Source organism: Acanthopagrus latus, chromosome 22 (genome assembly GCF_904848185.1).
Source record: "Acanthopagrus latus isolate v.2019 chromosome 22, fAcaLat1.1, whole genome shotgun sequence".
In the NCBI taxonomy this organism is placed as follows: domain Eukaryota; kingdom Metazoa; phylum Chordata; class Actinopteri; order Spariformes; family Sparidae; genus Acanthopagrus; species Acanthopagrus latus.
The window spans coordinates 275,403-293,704 of record NC_051060.1 but is presented as its reverse complement, the minus strand read 5'-3'; the positions used below and the strand labels follow the sequence as shown (position 1 = coordinate 293,704).

Here is an 18,302-nt window from a genome sequence, read left to right as displayed (position 1 = left end):
TTGGGACACCCTCCCAATGCTGCACTCCCCCGGGCCTGACTGCCTGCCTGCCTGCTCTTCTTGGCAGCTGAATGGCCAGGGGAGGATCAGGACGACCGGGCAGCTGAGATAAGGACCACATGAAGTTCCCCACATTACCTCACCCGATAAGGAAACAAGCCGAGAGAGACGCAGAGAGAGAGAAGGTCAGACTGGGAGGAATTTTCTGGATGGACAGTGATGCACAGAGAGCCGACCGATGACTGTGGGGTTTGCACCAGTTGCTTAGGGGTGTCAGTGGATCTCCAGGTCCCACAGGGGCCTGGTTGGAGATGCTTGAACAGACTGGTGCTCAGTAGTTGCAGACAAAATGATCTCAGAATAGAATGTTTATACTTTCTTGAGATCAGATGAGTGATTTCAGCTGGTCTTCAGCCAGTATTTTTTCTCTAGGTTTGCCTTTTGAGATGCTTTCGGATAAGATGGAGCAATGACCTCAGACTTTAGCATGTACACTAAAGTACACAGTGGATGATACAACAATCTCCAACAAAACAAACTTCCATCCAGCCAATGAAAATAGACTCAACGAAAGTCATCAGGAGAGTCTGCTCCAGCATCCATGGCGGTGAATCCTCTGGAGGGTCTCATGTCAGCGAACCACCCGCTAGTCTCCAGCTCAACAGCTGAGCAGCCGTGTGCAGCCGGCAGCCCGGAATCCCTGCATGGACAGAGGCACAGCGTACGCAGCAGCCGCGAGGCAAGGAAGTGGGTGAGTCTGAAACTGAAGCATCAGCCTGGTTACAAAGACACATTTGGCAAATTCTGAGCAACTGGCGGGATATTTCACCTTCATCACAGTTGGACATTCCAGAAACCATCTTCAAAATGTGTGTTGTTCATTAAACTAGTGAAATATAATCTGTAATCCCATCTAAATACGGGAACTATGGGACATATTGCCCCATTTACCAAAGAATGTTAGACTGTAATGAAGCTTTGAGATTTTTTGCTGGCGGGTGTGTGGCAGATGGATGGAGGATGCATCTGTCTTTTATCATTCATGATTGTGGTTGAATTAATTTACATTTTTAGTAATCAGAAAAGCTCTCTGCCACTAATTCATTAGTGTGAGGGGGAAATCTGAATATAGATCAACAAGTATAACATCCTTTCTTTGTGAAGGATTTGACAGAAACACTAAGAGAATCCAACTAAAGTTTAGGAACCCTGAACAAATAACTTATAAAGAAGACCTGTGAATGATACGTGATTGGAACTGCTTTATTCTCTAGTAATCTCATACATCGTAAATTATTTCAGAGCACCAAGTATCTTATAAGTAAACGCACAAATTATCATTTAATTAATCAATTTTTAGATATTTTCCAAAAATTGTATTACATGTGTTCACTGCAAAGAGTCAATTGTATGCAGAGTTTTGCTCTGGAGGAATTTGAGGAATGTCCATAAATGAACTCACATTTACTGAAACCTTACGTGTTTATTCTGTTATTAGATTTACAGTTAAGGGGAACTTCTGCATAAATGTTGTGTGAAGTGTATGGAAGTGTTTATTATTCAAGTGTAATACATTGAGGCAATTGTTCTTCTCTCCTGTAACAAAACACATATCTGGTCATTCATTTTCTTCACATTAACTTAACATGACAGAAAACATTTGTTGCATTGAATGTGACCCTTTGCCTTGAACATTTACCTGTAATAGAATCATTAGAATATTTTACATGTAATACAAAAAAATACTTCAGCAGCGTTTTTGGCAAATTATTTGTTGAATGTACATATACTTCTGTCAAATATGTATGACTTGTAAATGAGTTCTGGGGCAGAACTGACTCAAACAAAAGACTGAAGACTGCTGAAATAGTAACCAATGATCTTGACTTGTAAATATAGATTTTCATATATGCACCACTGCACAATTCATAATACATGCTGAAATAGCAAGCTTAGACGTTTGAAAATTAACCAGTTACCATAATTATATTTTAATGAAGCAGAAGGATTTTTCCCATAGGCCCAGTGTAAAATCAACTGTTAATTTTTACAATGCTCCTAAACGTTCTGTGTCAGTAACCCTGCTAGAAATTGTTTAAAGCTTTCTGAATACCAGTTTGTTTCAACATTTTCGCACTTTCTCATTTGCCAGTCCAGTCAGGCCTATTTTATTTTACATCAAGAAAGAATAAATCAGACCTTAAACATGTCCTCTGTTACAGGCATGTAGCTCCAGGTCAAACTCTGGTCCTGCTTTTGGGTCTGTGGTCCAGTCCAGGACTCTAAGGAGTCAGAACTCTCCAGAAAACGCAGCACGGGAGAGGAGCCGTGTACGCAACCTTCGACAGGCTTTCCACAGCCTGCAGGTAAACTACATATACTCAAGTCTTACCTCCATTTCAGATAGTTCACACTGAGCTTGTGATTTATCTACAAGCTCAACCAGGCCATGTGAATCCATTCATTTTCAATTCAGTTGGCAACTAAAGCCTACAACAGTGTAGATGTCACTTTCAGAGTTTACCATAATTACAAGTGTATTTCTGTGCGCATAATGAGCTTGAATTAGATCATGAATAAAGTTAAGTGCAGAGATTTGAAAAGAGATCTGATTGTCCTCCCTCCTCTTCTGTTCTCAGGCTGCACTACCCTCAGTCCCACCAGACACCAAACTGTCCAAGCTGGATGTTCTGGTTCTGGCTACTAACTACATAGCTTACCTGACGGAGACCCTTGACCAGGAAGGGACGCTGGCTGGGCACACCCTTCCCTCCAGGCCGGGTGGATACTTGCATCCTGTTAAGGTGAGGATAAGAGCCAACAAATTGCTTTTCATGCTTGATATCAGTGCTTTATATCAATTAGTGCATTACCCGTAGGGCGCATGTATTCCTATAGAAAAGTGGGAGATTAAGAAGCTTTTTCATGGATGGCCAAATGAGGCTGTGTTTGAAGGTGGGACATCAGGGATATAATTGGCTGTTTTTGACTACTTTCGATTTTACCATTATATTTCACCTTAAAAACTATTTACTTTGCGCTGTTTGGTGTCATTATTTTCAGCACAACCTCACATGTGTGACTGTACAGTTATTTTTTTCATTTTGACATACTATATTAACACTATGGACCTAACATCACAAATGTCTCAAATCTCTCAACTCACAAAACTCGCCATCTCTGTCGCTGTCTGTATCACCGCCAGTGTCCCTCGCACAACTTTTGCAGTTCCTCAGCAACCTGCTGCTTGCGGACACTTTCATGATGGTGCGTCCGTCGACTCAGGAGGTGGGCCGTGGGGTTGGGCTAGCAGCTAGCTACAGGAACATCCACAGATTCTGATTCCACTTGTTTGTCCTCCTCGCGTATCCGGATCTCCTCAGACCGGAACAGACTCGGTCCGGACTCACTTAGTCTCATTAATCTACAACAGTCAGTCAAAAATCATGATTAATCTCAAAGCCAACTATTGATTTAATTTCCTCCACTACGTCCCGCCAGTAGGGTTGTATAATCGTGCAGTCCCAGAAAACATGGAAGTTATTCGCCTGAGCGTTTCCACACTCTCTCCACCATCCATAACTTGACTGACCTTTCTGAAGCTGTTTAATTTTTGCGGTGATAAAAAATTGAATTATATGAAAAAGAAAAAATGAGCTCTAAATTGAAGGCATCTGAAGAAGTCATGATTTTACATGTCGTAATTGTCCTTAAGAAAACAGTCCAGTCTCCCTTTATCAGAGATAAGACAGTACACTGTGATACCTTTCGAGAACCATACTTTGAAATGCCCATCCATCTGGGCAGGTTTAAAAGTTTTATCATGTGCCACCCACCGTGATATTTTGATGTAATTTTACAGTTTACAGCATTCTGCAAACCAAATGGTTAGGGGTGTTTTTGTCCAACCACTTAAATTGTGCTTATGCCGCAAGTATAGATTTCTGTCTCCAAGCAAGCTCTGGAGGGCAATGTCCAGTTGGCTTGGTTCAAGATTTTTCCATTTAGCATTGTAATATGGGTTGCATGGATAAATCAGATATCTGAGCTGTGCAGATTTGTAATAGTTCACTATGTTTGGCAAAGATAATCCTCCTCCTTCTTTGGGCAGTTGCAAAGATTTATAACTGATCCTGGGTTTAAGGCCTTTCCATATGAACCCAGATAGCATTCTCTTTCACTCTGTCAACTGTTTTTCAGGTATGTTTATTGGTATTGACAGAAAAGAAAAAGCAGTCATGGCAGGATGTTCCTTTTGACTATATCTATTCGATTATGTAAGTCCAGTGGTAATAAACTCCATTTATTTAAGTCTGTCTTTATCTCTTTGGTAAATGGCATTAGTTGCCTACATGGTGGATAAATCCTTTGGAATTTTTATTCCTAAATATTTAATGATGTTTTTCTCCCATTTAAAATTGCAAAGGTTATTTATTTGTAGTGAGGGGATATAGTTAAATGAAATAACTTGTGTTTTATGAATGTTTAATTTATAACCTGAGTAATAACCAAATGTTTTAAAGGAGGACGTTTTGGTAAACTCAAATCTGGCTGCGAAAGAGTGATCAATATGTCATGTGCATAAAGGCAGCTCTTAAACTCAGTGTCTTTAATCCAAATTCCTCTTATGTCCTGGACTTCTCTAATAGCCTGAGCCAGAGGTTCGATAAATAGTGCAAACAAGGTCGGACTTAAGGGACACCCTTGCCGACAGCCTCTTTCAAGTGGCACAGGGTTGATCAGGCTACCGTTTATTTTGATTCTGGCTGAGGGGGAATAATAATACGTTTTTTAGATATGACATGACTTTAAAATTAAAGCCAAATCTTTGTAATGTTAAGTGTAAATATTCCTAGCCAACTGAATCGAATGCCTTTTCAGCGTCGAGGCTGAGAACAATGGATTTATCTTTATTTTTGCTCATAGGCTCCATTAAATGTAAAGCCCATCTGATGTTATCTTGTGTCTGTCTGGTTTTAAGGAACCCTGTCTGGTCTTCATCTATTATATCTGAAATAATATTTTTTAATCTTTTTGTGATTATTGAGGCATATAGTCTATAAGTTCAAAATCGATATTGGTCTGTATGAACTGCACTCAGATTTATCTTTGCCCACCTTAGGAATTACAGAGATGATGGCATGTCTCCAAGAAGCTGGTGTTTTTCCTCCATTAAGAGTAAAATTAAAGCATTTCAAGAATGTTGGTGATAGTAATTGTTTTGCACCATTCTGCGGAGTATCCATCCTCACCTGGCATTCTATTTGTTTTGAGTCTCGAGATAGCATTATCCAGCTCTTTCTGCGTTATTTCATTCATCATTATTTTATTCTGTTCTGACCCAATGGATGGTAGATCCAGTGCGTTAAGAAACTGTAAAATTCAAAGAATCAGCTCCTTCTGGTTGTGTGTAGGAATCCTTATAGTAATTTTCAAAGGAGTTTTGTATTTCCTCTAATTTATGACACATTTTTCCAGCTTGTGTGTCTTTAATTTTAATGGATGGACCTTTCCTCCTGTTGTTTTCTTATTCTCCAGGCTAACAGTTTTTTAGCTCTAGGTCCATTATCATAGTACCTTTGTTTGATAAACTTAGCTTTCACCTCCTCATGACTATTGTAAAGTTTGTTGAAGTCTTGTTTAATGAGTTTTATCTGATCTTATAATTTGGAATCATTAAGTTCTATGTGTTTCAATTCCAGTTTTGTTTTTTTGTTGCTGTAACAAGTCTTTCATTCGTTTTTATTTGCAACTGGCTATTTATGTTTCTCTCTCATTTTAATTGAGGACCACAATATAAGTTTTTCCCTTATTATTGCCTTGGCAGCATCCCATACAATACTTGGGGACACTTCTTCGGTATCATTTTGTTCAAAATATTCTTTAAATTCCTTTTGAGTGTATTGATTGCACAAAGGATCATCAAACTGATCCAGTAAAGGGCCATGTGGCTGCAGGTTTTCATTCCAACCAAGCAAGAACACATCTGATTTGGATCAGTCAACCAATCAGCCAACCAAGCAAGAACACACCTGATTTGGATCAGGTGTGTTTCATGCTCTTTATCACTGAGGTGAGTCTCCTGCCAAAAAATATGTTGTTTTTCACTTTTAATTTTGGTAAGTATCTTGCTCCTTTTGATTTTGATTTTGTTTGAACAGACCATTAACATTTAAAGTGATAATTCTATACTCCTGATTAAACATTTTACCTCTTAATTCTCGTGCACATATTTTCTCCCTCCATTAATCTAAACATGTAAATAAAAACCATCTGTGCTGAACACAACAACCAAACAAAAATAACCTCCAACAGCAGAGTTCTCCCCAGACAATGGAACGGTGGCGCAGCGCCGCTATACTGCTCGCTCAGCACCACTATACTAATTTTCAATGTTAACTGCTTTGTAGCGGGTGAGGGTGACGAGCGAGCATCCGTACACATGATTGCGACCATCTCTCTCTACACGCCCCCTCCCCCCCGGATGATGGTGCGCCACTACACTAAAAATTTCTGGGGAGAACCCTGAACAGTGAAGTAAAGTAACAACTTCTGAACGGGGAGGGGAGGGCCCCTCCAGATGTATCTAAACATCTTCCTAAAAGCAATTAAATTCACACAATAAGTGGTTGTAGTGTAGTTTCTGCCACCCAAATAAACAGTCCAATTAGCATTTTTTATAATATTATAAGAGGTTATCATATTACTCATACAGAGACAGCTATAACATTCAACCGGTGTTCAAACAAAAAAAAAGAAAACACCCTCACAAAAGACTCCTGACGGTTCCAGACTTTTAATTAGATATCATCATTATAGTCAGCTGCAAATATGGTTTGACCCTGAAAAAATTCTAACAAAAGGTTTCTCAGTGGTTTACAGTAGTATCAGATGTACTTAAAAACATACTAAAAGTTTACCAAAGTTTTACTCCAAGAAAGGCCCCATCTTCAAAATGGTGGTCGTCAGGTCCTTAAAATGACCATTACTACTTTTTATTCCTCCTAGACCAGGAACGATAAACTTGATGATAAACTTGTTTTGAACTCAAAATTTTGATATCCAACGGTCATTCCGACGTTGAGTTGTGCTTTACACAGCGTATTACATTACAAGGGTAGTGTACGCTAACATTAGTGTAGCAACAGTGCTAAACAAGTAGCCTACACGTTAAAATTATGATATAAACAACAGAAGGTTATATTCTACGGTAGACATTTTTATATCGCACTGCAATATATATCATAATATCGCACAGCTCTAGTCAGTGTAATGCTATTTTATGACTGCAGCATAAAGCAGAACCTGATATTTTTTTAAAGAGAACATCCTTGAGCCAACTTAGATGAATAGAACAGGACAGTTAAGTTATTGCTAAACTTCTTTATCATCATGCACACACCTGAGACACACCAATAGAGTTCTCAATGGGTCGGGCCAGAATATGCAAATGACCGGGTCGGGTCGGGCCTCGGGCTTCCTTTTCTTTTTAAAAAACACATTTCATTTAACACATTTCTTGCAAGTTGTAAATTATATATTGTTTGTTGTGAATCATTCAAGAGTGAGTCTGGATGCCTGCTTCATGGGGAGGGGCAGACGCAGACCTGACGCCTCTGCGTGACGTACTCATGCCTATTGAATTTCCGTCTGCTGTCTGTCTGATCATGAAAACAAGTGCATGAGGAAAACAATGCAGACGCGTGGGGGGTCGGGTTCAGGCCGGGTTCGGGCAGACAATTCACACTGGTGTGTCGGGCTGCGTCGGGTTCAGGCTTAAAAACCTGCGGGCCGGGTCGGGTTGTAATTTTCAGGCCCGTTGAGAACTCTACACACCAAGTGTGGAATCAAAGGTGCAATCAAGATAAGCAGCTTGCACCCACCTGAACAGCCAGGGTCAGTGGTTGGAGGCAAGGTGAGGTTGGCAGGAAGAGCAGCATGCTCTTGTAATGTCTCCTCTGGTGGCTCTAGGTCCGTAAACATGGAAAGAACACGCAAGAGCAATTACATTGACTGAATGACACATGGTACGATATACTGTAATTTTCATGTTAGTCAATACATTTTTATCATCACAGTCACTGACACATTAAACTCACCTGAAGAAACTGGAGCAGCTGAGGTGTATGGCTGTTCCTGGCGTGATGATTCAGCTGCAGGTGGTCCTAAATATTTTAATAGTGAATCTAAAATGATATAACAAACAAGTCTATTATCAACATGGAGTAAATCATTTCCAGTTTTCAAATGATATTATTATTAAGTTGCTAAACATTTCAATTTTGACATTCATTCTATATAAATTCACTTAGTCCCATATGCTCACAGCTTTATGTGCATACCTCCCTGTATAAACATAACTCTACCTGAATATATAATTTATTATTATTATGCTCAACTTTTTTGATATAATATTCCATCAGTATGCAACTTATACTTATCTCTGTTCATCAGTATATAACATATGCTCATCTATTGCACCTCTCTCTATACAGTCAATGTTGGTATCCTCATCTGCATATAAAGCACTGAGCCAGTCAATGCCAACCCAGACCAGCAGTCTGAACCAGTCTTATGCAGCCGACTGCATGTTAATAACCACAGACATAATATAGGTAGACGACTCATCGACTGACGCTGCCTGTTGGAGCTAACGTATCAACGTGGCTGCCATCTTGGATGGGTCTCCAATGCGACCCAACTGCATTTATTTCTACTGAGGAAGGTGTATCCCCAACTACAATAATCATAACCTCCCAAATTTTTACCGGATTTTCACACGGTTACAAACGGCAGAGATTTAGTTATGATACAGGGCGCTGTCACAAAATTATTAAAAAATAAATAAATAAAAAAAAATCTTACTTGTAATGTGGGGTAATGCCCCACGATCTGGTAACAACACTGCTTCGGTTATTTCAACCATAAACTGCACAAAATACGGTCATAGTTGCTCGCGCTCTTGATTCCGATTGACTCCGGTGCTAGCCTACAGTGAGGTGACCAAACCAAGAGGGTGGCGACGCGGGATTGCTTTCTAGCACACTATGAGGCATCTACGTTATTACGTCTATGTTAATGATGACCTAACCAAGCCGAACGAAGCGGTACGTCACACAAACTCATTGCTGCTCAACTACTAGCATGATATTACTGCTAGCTAGCATGATTACATCATTAATGCTCTGTGAATTTAAAAACTAAAAAATCAAAATGACACACCTTTCTCCTTTGCACGTTTCCCCCACTCTTCTTCTCTGCGCTTTAGAAAGTGCGCTCTGGATGGCTTTTGTCGTTTCATTTTCCGGACTGTAGCTGTAACCCGTCGACGCACAACCGACCGGCCGACTGCGCATCAGTGTGCGCGTTATCATGTTGTGACCGTGACGTGTAACAGCTAAAGAGGCTATACGTCAGAATCGTCATTTAGTTTTATTTATTTTTTTAAATTTATTTTCTATGTCAAAGTGTTGTTGTAGATAGAAGGATGGCATAAACTGTAGAAAAATAAATAGACATCATAATTTTAATATTTTTTTCTCGTTGCATATGTGGCGCCCCTCACTAGGTGGCGCCCTAGGCAAGTGCCTATGTCGCCTGTAGTTAGGCACTGATGTGCCTCGTCCTCTAGCTAACTTTTAACGCACACACAGAGCTGATTAATGGCTCCAGGGGCCCCTGGACGTGTAAACCCAAACTTCACCACTGCCCCAAACTCACCTAAACACAAGCATCCTGTCACCGTTAAATCATAGCTTAGAATTTGGAGCTGAACAGACATCTCAATGTCTCAAAGTCTATGAGTCTATGAGTGTGGACAGTGGCACTGGGTCTAAGCTTGGACAGCCTGTATGTAGCCTGAAAGCAAAAATCTACTTTTTTGTACTCAGATTATCAGATCAGGTAGTGCCTCATCAGGACCATGGCAGCTGGACATTCAGAAGGCAATGTTCAGAGTCACTTCTGTAAGAAAATCAAAGCAGAAAAGTTTAGGTGTGAATGTGTAAGTGACCTCACCTTGCACTGTGAAACCATAGAGTTTCATTTACATTTATCAACATGAGTTTGACTATAGTTTGTTTGTTCACCACGTAACATGAAGAGCTAACCCAGTGTGCTGTCTCTCTCCTTAGAAGTGGCCCATGCGTTCCCTGCTCTACTGTGGCAGTGTTGGAGAGCTGCTATCAGGAGTTCCAGCCAGTCAGGTGCCTTCACTGGGACAGGACGGGACACACCCACTGACCCCCACCTTAGAGGCAGACAAAGAGTGATAACAGGAAACGGGACACAACTTTGACCCTGTTTCTTCTCTCGAATGTTAATGTGGCTACAGTCATATTGACAGCAATGTGTCAATATGACTGTAGCCAATGCATCACAGTAAATGTTGGCAACGGACATTTCTGCTTAAAACATATATGTTGAAATTTCACATTTCTTTATGTTGTAACTCTTGGTTTAATTCTCTATGTTATGTTATGACACAGATGGTCTGGCTAGGTTTAGACACACAAAAAAAAGAACACTTGGTAAGGGTTAGGGAAAGATCATGTTTTGTCTTAAAATACCTGTTTTTGTCCCCACAAACATGACTGGAAATGTTTTGGGGTCTCCTTTAAATTATCCAGTGGTTTCACATTTAACCATTTGGATTGACTTTAAAAACACATTATAGCAGTTTTGAGTTTATATTATAGCATACCATGAATTCTTAATTCTGATTGGCTGGAGGATATTATTTACATTTTGATACAAGACACCTCTTCAGTCCTCCGAGTAATACCAGTAATGTATGTAAGAACCTAATGGAAATTCAGCTTTTCGTCAAACTCTCAGGTGTTGCCAGGGAAGGGGGTTACTGCTTGCAAAAAACCTTATACTGTGATTGCAAAACACACTAAAATATACGCAAATTGTCTTAACCTTTCTTTTTGTTTGCCAAATGACCATGGCATAGACAGGATAATACCCTTTCAGGTGTCCATGTTTAGGAATTCCTCTGCATGTCAGACGTTCGGGCCTTTATGTGTCCATTTATTCCTGATAATGGAGACCTCTTCGGCCATCATCCCTTACATGATGGACAGGGCTTATATAGACCTGTACATAGAAGGGCAGGGCAAATTTTCAGTTCTGGCTGTTGGGAAAGTCAAGTCAAGTTGCCTCTACATATCTTAATTAAACAGAATTTAAAATATAAAACAGATAAAAATAAATGAAAATAAAACAGAGTTTTTTGTTGTTTCTGAGTAGAGGAGTGAATAAGCCATAATCATACTGAAAGAACACACAAAGACACAGATAAAGTTACATAGACAGGTTGATCCACACTACACCCCTTGTTGGAAGTATTCCATCATCATTTGAGATGGAGTCGGCAGGTTGTCAGGGACAGCTTTAATAAGAGGAAATGAAAGGCTGCTTCAGTTGACTAATAGCACCACAAATCATCATATGGAGGAACGGCATGTAACCTATTATCTTGATTTAAAGGTTGTACAGTGTTTTAGGTTTGTTTTTCCAGATGTTACTTTCACCATATGGGATAGTTCAGTCACCTATTTGCTGCTTTTTATTTTGATGTTTGTGGTATCAGTGTGTATGTGTTTGTGTGAATGCATGTGTATGTGTGTGGGAGTGTAAGGATGGACAGACAGATGAGAAGTGAGGGAGGGATTGTTGTGGGAACACAGCTGCAGTCTGATCACGTTGTGTCTCTGCAGTAATGATCGCTTAGTTCTCATTACAGCTCTGTCACAGAATGTAACCTTCTACTTTGAGTAAAGCACTGTCTATAATAGCGGCTTGTGTGTGTAGTTATTATGATCACATCTGAGAAGCACAAATTCCATTGTACCATTGTGTTGGTCAATTTTTTTCTGCTTTGGAAATGATTTAACCCGATGGGCCAAAGGGTTTGATACACAGAACCATTTTAGAAGTCATCCTCAAGGACTGAAAAAGGGCAAGCACTTTCAAAAAACACTTAGGTGATTGGACAAACCAGATGACTGTCAATCACAGGCTAACTTCAACCAATTGGATCAACTGTAGAGCTAGCAGCACTGTGGCCAATTGGTAAATCAAACACTTACCAGAGAAGAGCTTTCATTACTGCCCTTTAAACTCCACTTCTAATGTGACTAATGCTACCGCAGATATGCTAACCACTTCTAATATAACTAATGCTACAGCAGATACGCTAACCTCTGGAGGAGCCGCGAGTTGTTCTCAAATTCTCTTGTGTGTCATCACATCTAAACCATACCTGAATCCGCCACTAGTTCCTCACAGAATGCTGACCGGTCGAATCCCTGTGGTTTCATTACTAGCACATAACTTGAGGCAGGGCAAGATGGATTCTGAAGATCACGTGATCTTCCAAATCGAACAGCTTACCATGAAGAATTTATCTTTAATTAGCAGACAAATAACTGTTATTGTCTCCCAATCAGCAGGTAACAGTTAGAGCCTAGTGCTGCTCTAAAAAAACAAGCAGTTCCTCTTAAAGTCTGCAGAGTCTGTGGTTATCAACAGAAGTTTACAGTCAAGTGACTTGAAGTAAGAGAATCCTCTGAATGTATTTTGGACAGGGGCTCTGAATAAATAAACACATCTTTGGCTATTTAGCACAATGTAGCTTCAAGTGTCCAGTCTGGGCGACATTACACAATGACAAGCCACTAAAACACCAATGCTACTAATACTCCACCTAGCCAATCTTTTACACTGGTTTTATTGTATCGTTTTAACTTTTAACATACTTTGTGTCATGTATATGGTTAACAGCCAGTGTACATTGATATAAAGCACTCAGCATTATAAGCAATGTGTTGGCTCTTATCCTCACCTTAACAGGATGCAGGTATCCACCCGGCCTGGAGGGAAGGGTGTACTCAGCCAGCGTCCCTCCCTGGTCAAGGGTCTCCATCAGGTAAGCTATGTAGTTAGTAGCCAGAACCAGAACATCCAGCTTGGACAGCTTGGTTTCTGGTGGGACTGAGGGTAGTGCAGCCTGAGGAAAGAAGAGGAGGAGGGAGGACAATAAGATATTTTTTCAAATCTCTGCACTTAACTTTATTCATGATCTAATTCAAGCTCATTATGCGCACAGAAATACACTTGTAATTATGGTAAACTATGAAAGTGACATCTACACTGTTGTAGGCTTTAGTTGCCAACGGAATTGAAAATGAATGGATTCACATGGTCTGGTTGAGCTTGTAGATAAATCACAAGTTCAGGGTGAACTATCTTAATTGGAGGAAAGAATTGAGTGTATGTAGTTTACCTGCAGGCTGTGGAAAGCCTGTCGAAGGTTGCGTACACGGCTCCTCTCCCGTGCTGCGTTTTCTGGAGAGTTCTGATTCCTTAGAGTCCTGGACTGGACCACAGACCCAAAAGCAGGACCAGAGTTTGACCTGGAGATACGCCTGTAACAGAGGACATGTTGACAGAAGACATGTTATTCACCAAATTCCTGTGTAGGATGGCATCTGGCAGTGAGGTTGCAGATTGCAGACAACAAAATACCCCTCATCTTGAGGCTCCTGTATGCTCTACATTACTTACGGATACAGAATGTGTGTTCTGTCTGTATGTCTGTATTTCTGCACATTTTGTGAAAGCTTAGGGATATGGAGTAGTGGAGCAGTTCCTCCAGTAGTTGTGGGTGGCAGTGTAGCAGTGAAGCTAATCGCTCAAGTGGGACACTAAGAAAAGATGAGGAAGTTTTAAAAATGGCGGAGGTTTTTGAGGAGTCAGTCGTTCGCTGAGGCACAGAGACAAACAGTTACTACAGAACAGCTGTGAGAAGATTTGACGAGAATTAAATGTGAGGACGGCGTCATAGGAAAAGTGGAGGTCTGTTTGAGGCTTCTGAGCAGCACATGGCACCTTCCAGTGGTTGTATTACTTAACATCCATGCCAGGACGCATGGATGCATGTGGGCAGTGATGGTTGTATCATCTGAAACAGATGTATCTATTTTCCTATCTTCTATGGTTGCTGCTAAGAACATGAAATACATGAAGGATCTTCTCTAGAACCTGTGATTAGTTTGTTCATTCTGGACTACTGTAGAAACATGGCAGTATCCTCTGACAACTTGTTTTAAGGGAAGGATGAAGCAACACATTTGATTTTCAGGTGATTCTACACTTATTGAAACATAATTATTTTAACCAGAATTTGGAATGCTATTGTTTCTTTTAGGTCTGAGGAAACTCCTTTTAATTTTTTAATCAGTGTGTGGGTACATTTCTTCCTGTGATATGAGACTGTAAATTTTGGCTTCAACATAACGTGTCTTATATGCCTGGATCCACCACTTCAAACCCCTTACATTTGGTTACTTTGTCATGAAATCATACAGCACTCATGAAGCCAACACATCTTGATTTTCCATGTTTTTCTTTTTTCTAAGGCAGGTTCAAAGGAGGATAAGTAAATACGACAGTATTGGAAAAAAATTTCAAAAAGTTGCTAAATAATAATTTGATTTTAATAATTTTAATAATTTTAATTGAAAAACACCTTGAGATAAAAAAGAGAAAAAGTTTCCTGTGTCCTCCTTTTTCATAGTATTTGTAGTTTCTTTATAACAACTGATAATTCACTATGAATCATATTTTGCTGCTGTATGTTGATGGTGTATTTGCAAAGATGAGTGCTTAGCACTGAAATTAAGTCCAATAAGTCATGTAGATATGTTTGTAGGGTGGATAAGAGAAGCCTCAGCGAGATGAGAGCCAGGACTAACTGAAATCCTTTCCCCCTGGAACAAAATGGGCTCCACTCCATAAGCAACAGCCAAGCATTCAAGGCTAGCTCTATAAATCTGTCCTTTCCCGTGAGTAGTGATGACTAATTTGAAACTGCTGGAGTCTGACTACTAAGGCAGAGGTTATAGAAGGATAAGCCAGACGACTGCGAGAGAGACCAAGGTCAAATGAGAGACAGGACCAGACAGGCTGTGCAAACTCTTGAATGTCCTTGTAGAGGGAAATACTGAAATTTTATCACATGTTATTAAGCATTTATCACTTACCCCTCCATGATTTAAATTTTTAGTGTGTGAACTTCTATCTTTATTTGAAGCTTTTAGATGATTCAACTGCACTTTTTTTCAAAAAAATGTTGCTTTTTCTAGTTTTATTCAATTTCCTCCTTTACACACATGTCATTATATGTATCTGTCTTCTTATATGAAAAGTCCAACTGCTCCTCTCAATACTTAAACTTCAACATCCCCTTCAAAACCTTTCAGTATGGCAGTGTATTGATGCCATAGAAGAAAAATAGAAAAGGTATAATGTGAAAAGTGTATTGTTATAACAAGATGGTATTCACATTAAAACAAGATATCTTGATGTTATTAAGAAATACAAACATATGTTATATCAAGAAACATTCCTTTTCTAACATTAAACAATGTTTCTTGTCATGACATGAAAGTTTCATGTCATAATCTAATACACTCTTTTCACAGCAGACATTCTGAACTGTGGGAAAAACACAGGTCTGACCAGAACCCATGTCAGTGAGTGAGCATGCACATTACCAGAACCATAGTAGGCCAGTCAATCTAGCCCCCAAAAAACAAAAAATTGCAGAAGAAATGCCTCATAGTTTTTATTGGTCTTAATACCCTCCTATCGGCGCTGATATCCGGCATTTTGAGGCACATCGGCATCGGCCTTTTTTAAAAATCCGACGGACGATAAGAGATCAATTTAAAACTGGGTTATTTTTGCTGTGATGCAGCGGAGCCTCTCTGTCTTCTGCCCCTACTCTGTCTCCAGCACCCACAGCACCATCTGATTGGTTACAGGCAGAGCGGGTAACAGCCAATCAGTAGTGAAAGCTGTGCATGCACAGTGCTCACACACACAGCGGAGAGGAGAAAAAGTTCAGCCACCACGTAAAACTGGATTCATAGCCCGGCGCTGTTCCTGGGGGCTTGGTTCCGAAGGTAAGCTAAGGCAGCAGACTCTCCCGAAATTGTAATAAAGAACCCAGTCCTCTACAACTCACAACTACTAGTAACGTTAACGTTATATAAACATAAGAGGCAGCTCTGCTCGCTCGCAGTCCCTCCAGACGAGCCTGTTAATAACTCGCAAATATCAATACGGAAATAGTCCGTGTGTGTGAGTGAGAGAGTAAAAACCTTATAAACTCAATTCAGTCCAGTTTTATTGCAGGGAAGCACGTTGAGGTGAAGGCTGATTAGCTTTTAGCGTAACGTTAACCCACCGGTCTGCTTTCTCCTTCTCTGGCTGTAGACGCTCAGCAGACTGTAGAAACTCAACAACTCACGACTAACGTTGCTGTGAGGCCCAATACGTCAGCGGCAGCTGTCTGTTTCTATGATAAACACTGATTATTAAAGTGAAGATGCTGTAGGCTATTTAGTGTTTTTAACAGTTTAATCACTTGAAACAAGGTTGCAGATAATATTGATAGGGAAATAGTGATAAAAATAATAAGTATGTGTGTGTGTGTGTGTGAGAGAGAGAGAGAGAGGGAGAGAGAGAGAGTGGAGCACGTTGAGGGGATGCTAGAGAATAGTGTGTGTGTGTGTGTGTGTGTGTGTGTGTGTGTGTGTGTGTGTGTAAGCCACATGAGAAGCTGCAGCTGCAACTGACAGCAAAGCATCGTCTGAGAGAAAACTGTAGGGCAATAATGTCTGTTTTAACTACCAAGTTATTTTACTTGATCTTTTTCTGTGTTGACTGAGAGATTCCATGCAGCCGAAAATGACATATTGTCATGTTGTGTGTCCTGAAGCTGTCTTTGACAGTTTCTTGTAGAGAGGAGCGGAATATTGCTGTTCAAGACTTTAGACATCATGCAACTGCATCATAAAGCCTACATGAACTGCATGGTGTTTAGGGATGAATAGTCTCTATCGTTATTGTACAGTTTTTTCAGCTATAGTTACATTCATCGTTAGTAATGTAGCAGGCTAGTTTTGAATGACAGTTTCCCTGCTATCACATGTTGGTAAAATAAAACATTTAAATAATAAAATCAACTACAGGCTTCCCAAATGCCGTAGTAACTTAAGCATGATGAGTTGAGCATATGTCAGCATGTGGCCCCACTTTTAAGTCTATCTCTTTTTTCAAACCCTTATTGCGGATGGATAGACTTAAGTCTATGTGTAAAAACACTCAAAGTTAAGTCTTGTAGTTGGTATTACTCAAAGTGTTAATGCCATTATTTTTATTATATATATATATATATATATATATATATGTGTGTGTGTGTATATGTATATGTGTATATGTATATGTATATATATACATATACACATATACATACATATATATATATATATATATATATATATATATATATATATATATATATATATATATATATATATATATATATATATATATATATATATATATATATATATATATATATATATAAAACATCAAATGTTCTGTCATGGAGACACCACTGGTTTAGAGGGTCGAAGTCCGCGCCAACAGAAAACTCTGCCCCTGAAATGCCTCATCAGTCCTTTAATTCTATGACATTGTGACATGAACTGCTGTAAATCCATACGAGAAAAAACAACATAGTGAATGTATTAGTTTTAGTGCTAGATAAAACAATACAATTTAATTCAAGTCAAGTTGAACTGAATACTGCATTATTTACAATTGTTCTGGTTGATCAGAATAGTAAGAAAAGCGTATGTGTTTTTGACTTTTGACTGAGCATCTCTATCTAAGTGTGTGTGTGTGTGCGCGTGAGTGTGTGCGTGCGTGTTTGTCCCAATGCCTCCATGTAGAGACAGCTATTTCTGCCACTGGAACAGCTTCAAGAAAGCGTGTATCCAAGCAGCCCCCTCAACCTCTCATGTTGGAAGATAATGAACATATTTTCATTATCTCCTGCTCATTATGGTCAGAACATGCTGATTACGGGCTGGATTTATGGAGCTCTGAGGCAACACTCCCCCTGCTTTGGCCAGGCCTCTGTTGGAACTGGGTTAAGATGAGGGAGAGGACGACAGCAAGGAGGAGGAGGACAGAGACTGGAGAGAAGGATGAAGATGAAAAGAGGAGAGTGGGGAAGATGAAGGGAAGAATAAGAAGGAAGGGAAAACAGAGGGGGAGATGAAGGTGAAAGGAGCAGAAGAGCAAAGGTAAAAAGTGCAACAAAAGGATGATGGTGATGAAGTGTCTTTTTTTTTGTACCACCTCTACTGATGAACAAAGCTAATGTTCCACATAAATCATCATGGATCAGTCTGAGATAAGACTACTTTAACTACTTTACT

The 18,302-nt window shown here is 39.8% G+C and overlaps 1 protein-coding gene across 1 annotated transcript; it reads left to right on the top strand.

Annotated features, from left to right (window-relative positions):
- Window positions 1–566: 566 nt before the first annotated feature.
- LOC119012275 (transcription factor 23-like) lies at window positions 567–11,803 on the top strand. The gene is made up of 4 exons (XM_037085929.1): window positions 567–751; window positions 2,223–2,366; window positions 2,640–2,804; window positions 10,134–11,803. Exons 1-4 carry the CDS (start codon window positions 602–604, stop codon window positions 10,269–10,271), a joined length of 597 nt encoding a protein of 198 aa, XP_036941824.1. The 5' UTR covers window positions 567–601; the 3' UTR covers window positions 10,272–11,803.
- Window positions 11,804–18,302: the final 6,499 nt, after the last annotated feature.

Bases quoted from the DNA above. Each gene is read 5' to 3' on its own strand.
- LOC119012275 (XM_037085929.1), top strand. From the start codon at position 602: ATGGCGGTGAATCCTCTGGAGGGTCTCATGTCAGCGAACCACCCGCTA. The intron at 752-2,222 runs GTGAGTCTGAAA...CCTCTGTTACAG, and splicing joins GCCGCGAGGCAAGGAAGTGG to GCATGTAGCTCCAGGTCAAA. The intron at 2,805-10,133 runs GTGAGGATAAGA...CTCTCTCCTTAG, and splicing joins GATACTTGCATCCTGTTAAG to AAGTGGCCCATGCGTTCCCT.